The sequence below is a fragment of the Poecilia latipinna genome, unplaced genomic scaffold (genome assembly GCF_001443285.1).
Source record: "Poecilia latipinna isolate Pla-1442-1.1 unplaced genomic scaffold, P_latipinna-1.0 Scaffold446, whole genome shotgun sequence".
In the NCBI taxonomy this organism is placed as follows: Eukaryota; Metazoa; Chordata; class Actinopteri; order Cyprinodontiformes; family Poeciliidae; genus Poecilia; species Poecilia latipinna.
The window spans coordinates 375576-380303 of NW_015113062.1; the positions used below are offsets into that span (position 1 = coordinate 375576).

Consider the following 4728-nt stretch of genomic DNA (forward strand, 5'->3'; position numbering starts at 1 on the left):
CCTATTGTCTGTCTGTCTGTCTGTCGTTTTTGTAGGAAAACTGGAGCACCCAGAGAAAACCTATTGTCTGTCTGTCTGTCTGTCGTTTTTGTAGGAAAACTGGAGCACCCAGAGAAAACCTATTGTCTGTCTGTCTGTCTGTCGTTTTTGTAGGAAAACTGGAGCACCCAGAGAAAACCTATTGTCTGTCTGTCTGTCTGTCGTTTTTGTAGGGAAACTGGAGCACCCAGAGAAAACCTATTGTCTGTCTGTCGGTCGTTTTTGTAGGAAAACTCGAGGTCTGTCGTTTATGTAGGAATACTGGAGGTCTGTCGTTTTTGTAGGGAAACTGGAGCACCCAGAGAAAACCTATTTCAGCAATGGCGACATGGAACTCAGCCCCCACTAATCAATTTGGGAGTGTAAATTAATGGGAATTTTACCCTTTTACAGTTCTCTTGGCAATTCTCAGAAAAGTGCACATATTTCGATTTCAGTGAGGGAAGTTTGACAGGCTTGGTATTGGTAACTTTCTGACGACTCAGTAAAGGTCTGGAAATATTGCTGGTTTTTACGTCATTATGTTTGTCAGCAGGCTGTTTGTTTTGCGGAACGTTGATACTTTTCCAATTTGCACCTCCACACGCTCTTTCCAATTCAATTAATGAAGTCATGTCTTTCCTTTCAATCTCACAAAGTTCCTTTTTCTCCTGCCGTTTACGTTGTATCTGGGAATCCCAAGAATTAGTCAGAGACTTGATAGCTGCGGCTTTTTTCTCTTTCTCTAGTTTTTCACGCTTTTGTTCTGCAGATTCCCGATGTCTCTTTTCTTTCAATAACTTATCCTCCATAAAAGCCCTTTTTTTAGCTTCTTCCTTCTTTATAAGTGACAGTTGGTCGTACACTATTTTTTTACGTATTTCACGACTTCTGTCCTTATCAGGAATGCCGCAGTCACTCTCATGGTCTAGAAAGCCAGATTCATACTGAACATCTCTTCCTTGCTCAGTAACACTGTGATGCATTTCCCACTGCATTGCATCTGGGTTGTCCATATATTTTTTAGTCTTGTTCTGTGTCTTCAGTTTCTGCTGGGGATCCTTCTTCTGTCTCCTCGCTCCTATTTCCTCAGCTCGATATCCGGGAAGCACCCCTTGCCTTTCAGTCCTGTCCGTTTCCCTCTTCTGTTTCTGTTTATATTGATATCGGGCAGCCAGTTCATCAGCCAGAGGCTTTTGCTTTGGAGTTTTCATCTCCTGATGATGTGCTTCACGTAGCATTTTGGCAACCTCCTCCTTGGCCATATTGTTACATAGCTTTTTTTGTAAAAGAGAGTCATAGGCAGCTTCTTTCTTCAATATATCCTCTAAATTATCATCCACAGTCTTCTTTTGGTCTTCCATGTTTGGCTCAGTCTCATCCTGCCTTGAAAAAAATTTCCGGTCTTTCCTTTTTTTCTGTCTCTTCATCTCAATTTCCTCTATTTGATGCAGTCTATCTGACTCCATTATGGCAGCCATTTGTTGCTTTTCAATTTCAACTATTTCCTTCTTCTTCTATATACATATTGAATTTGTTCATCCAATGTGTCAGAGACTTTTTCAAAATGGCTTTCTTCTCCCTCTCCTGCTCCTCTCGTAACTTTTGGCCTAACTGCTGCTTAGCTCTCACTTGAAATCGCCTTTCCTCCAAAAGAGCGAAGTTGGCAGCTTCCTTCCTCTTTATATTATCCAGATTGTCATAAACAATCTTTCTAGATTCCTCTAGAGAATTAAACTCTTCAGGAAGCCTCATCTCATCTACATCAATGTGTTGTACAAACACTGATTTAGATTGAAAGCCTTCATTTGAGTCACCAACACTCTGATATATTTCACACTGTGTTATCATTTGGTCCCTCATGTTTTGCTCAGTTTTGTCCTGTGTGCTGAGTTTTTGCTTCTTCTGTTTCTTCTCAACTTCCTCCGTTCGATGCAACCGTTCTGATTCCATCAATGAATAAGACCCTTGCTTTTTAATCTTGTCCATTTCCATCTTCTTCTGCCGTTTATATTCAACTTGACCATCCCATGCATCAGTCAAAGACTTTTTAATTTCAACTTTCTTTTCTCTCTCCTGTTTGTCAAGTAACTTTTGGGCAAACTCCTGCTTGGTCATTTCTTTATAAAACTTTTTCTCTTCTAAAGCGTCTTTGACATATTCTTGTCTCCTTATATCCTGCAGATTATCATAGGCCATCTTCTTACATTTCTCTTGAAATTTAACCATTTCAGGAACATTTTTCTCCCTCTCGTCATGTACATATTGTGACCGAATGCCTTCACTAACTTTCTTGTGTTTTTGCCTTTGCGACTTGTGACTTGCGACTTGTTTCTCTGCATTTTCAGTAACCTGTTTTTTGGGTTTCTGTTCTTTTTTACGTGACAAAGACTTTATAATCGGTAAGTCATTTTTGTCTTTTCCAGAATCCTCATTGGACAAGTAGAGAGGTCTTACTCCATGTCTGTCAATTTGTAACAAGGTTTTTGATATAGGTTTCTTCTGCTTGGCTTTCCAATTCTCCACATCTCGTGCGTAAACATTTTGTGGTCTAGGTTTCGGTTTCTTCTCCTGTAACTTGCGAAGTCCAGCTTCGTGTCTTTCTATCAACCCCTGTAATTCTCGAAATTCATTATCCCGGTCAATGCATGTCTGAAGATCAGTTCCGTCTGCCGCGAACATTTTACTGTAGTCAACTTTATAATCAGTATTGGTCGTGCTGTCAGGTTTGAAATGTTTTGTAATTTCAGACACCTTTGAAATAAAGCTGCTTAAATTACAATCCTCATCTTTAATTTTGAAAGGCATGTTGAGTTTTTCATTTGGTTGTAATCTCATCTCTTTTAACGACGCGATAACTCTGCTGGGTATACGACGAGAATCCATCTTATGTTTCGGTTTCAAATTTAAAATTCTCTATAAATTTGTTGGGTTGTCCTCATCTGGCTTTAGAACACAAGTAACAAGACATTCAAAGGGTTCAGAGCTGATGTCATAGAATCTATGACACAAAGCCTGGGATCCTAGTGACATCATCAGTTAGGTAGAAGTGTAACAGGTTCAATTGCTATGGTAACCAGGAAAAGCTCTGAAGTTATTCACACTTTCTAGTAAAAGAGATGTTTCAATCCAGGGGCGGAACTATATATATGTATATCTATAACCTGGCGTCTCGCCATGCTTTACTAGCCCCGCGCCAGGCTAAGCGTTCCTGGGGGGGGACAGATCTTTTTTTTTTTTTTAAGCCGGGCTGCAAGCGTCTCTTTTGCTCTTAGCATTTCACTAGCAGAGCAGATTAATTCCTAAGGGATAGGTTTATAATAGATAGGTTTATAGTTTATGCATTTAAAAGTCGACAGCGCGGACCGATCACACCGCTGGCGCCTCTGCGCTTTGCCTCGCGCTGCCGCTGCTTTACCTCAGCGGGATTGCGTGCACCTCCTTTCACTCAAACTGGACACAGGCTGAGTGACCTGTATGGATATTTACATCAACTTACTGTGAGGAATTATAGTCCTTTGGAGAAACTCTGGGTAAGAGTTTAAAACCCGCCACGTTAGCTCTGGTTGCGCAGCTCCATGTGAACCGCAGGAATAAGTTGTAGCGAATTCAGAGGCGCGTTGTGGAGCAGTGAGAATGATTTATCTTTGCGAACGAGCAATTATATGCGGAGTTTACATCTCAACATGCTGCCCAGCGTGTGGCTCTGTGTCCGTCTTCCCTGTAAAGTTTGTCTGTGGTCCCGGTTGGCAGGAGCGTTTGTGGATANGAGGACCCAAATTTGGGTCCTCTAGTGAATAACAGGTTAAATGACAGAGAGAGAGAATAAAAAGGTGCGAGTGGTTTTGAGTTGTTCAGGTTATTTTATCTTTGTTTACCTTTGCTGTGGTGCATCACAGCCGCTGTAGTTCCTGAACTTTCAATAAACGACGAACTTGGACTGATTATCTTGTTCGTCTGTATGTCATTCACCACAAACATCAAACATGGTAATGTTTCATTAAGTAGGAAACACTTTATTTGAAGGGGTGTGAACGCACCCTAAAACTGACATGACACTGTCATAAACATGACTGACAGTTGTCATTTAGTGTCATTCAGTAAATGACACTTTTAATGCAAAGTTGCTCTAAAAGTTGCATTAAATGTGCCAACTTTGCATGATTTTGTAAGTTATGATAATTTAATGCATAATATGAGGACATAACTTTAGTCAAAGATAAATCACAGTGGGGTATTGTGGTGGCACAGCGGTAAAGAACAACCCACATATGGAGGCCTTCGTTCTCCACACCTCCATCATCATAACACTTTTAATGCAAAGTTGGTCTAGAAGTTGCAGTGAAAGTCAATGAACTGTGCCAACCTTGCATTAAAGTGACATTATTGTCAAAATAATGCAACACTTTTAATGCAACTTTGCATTAAAAGTGTCATTTACCGAATGACACTTCATGACGACAGTTGTAAACATTCATAAAGACTCATGGCAGATGTTATGTCATGTCAGTCTTATGCAAAGATTGTCAAATAAAGTGTGGCCGATAGCTGCCTACCTATTGATAGACCTATTGATATTTATAGCTAGTGTTGAGATGCTTTACCAAGGCCGAGAAAGAGTCGCACGCTATTAGACAAAGGGCCCATAGAGTTACATTTTTGATTCTGTTAGACACCAAGGTCCATTTCTCACGAGAAACAGAAACTTAT

At 40.4% G+C, this 4728-nt stretch overlaps 1 protein-coding gene and 1 long non-coding RNA gene across 3 annotated transcripts in view; both read right to left on the reverse strand.

The window, feature by feature from the left end:
- The window catches only part of LOC106951201 (uncharacterized), a 20761-nt gene that overhangs the window by 11765 nt on the left and 4268 nt on the right, over window positions 1-4728 (reverse strand). The window lies entirely within an intron of this gene.
- Window positions 360-4728, reverse strand: part of LOC106951200 (calponin homology domain-containing protein DDB_G0272472-like) — a 9790-nt gene continuing 5421 nt past the window's right edge. Inside the window, exons 2-3 of one of the 2 annotated variants that reach the window (XM_015038584.1) lie at window positions 1873-2323; window positions 360-1373 (exon numbers count right to left, since the gene is read on the reverse strand). In XM_015038584.1, coding sequence (XP_014894070.1) covers window positions 375-1373; window positions 1873-2247 — 1374 coding nt within the window. In that variant the 5' untranslated portion in view covers window positions 2248-2323 and the 3' untranslated portion in view covers window positions 360-374. Of the gene's footprint in view, window positions 1374-1869; window positions 2324-4728 lie in introns of both variants that reach the window. The other variant, XM_015038585.1, reaches the window with a different exon arrangement.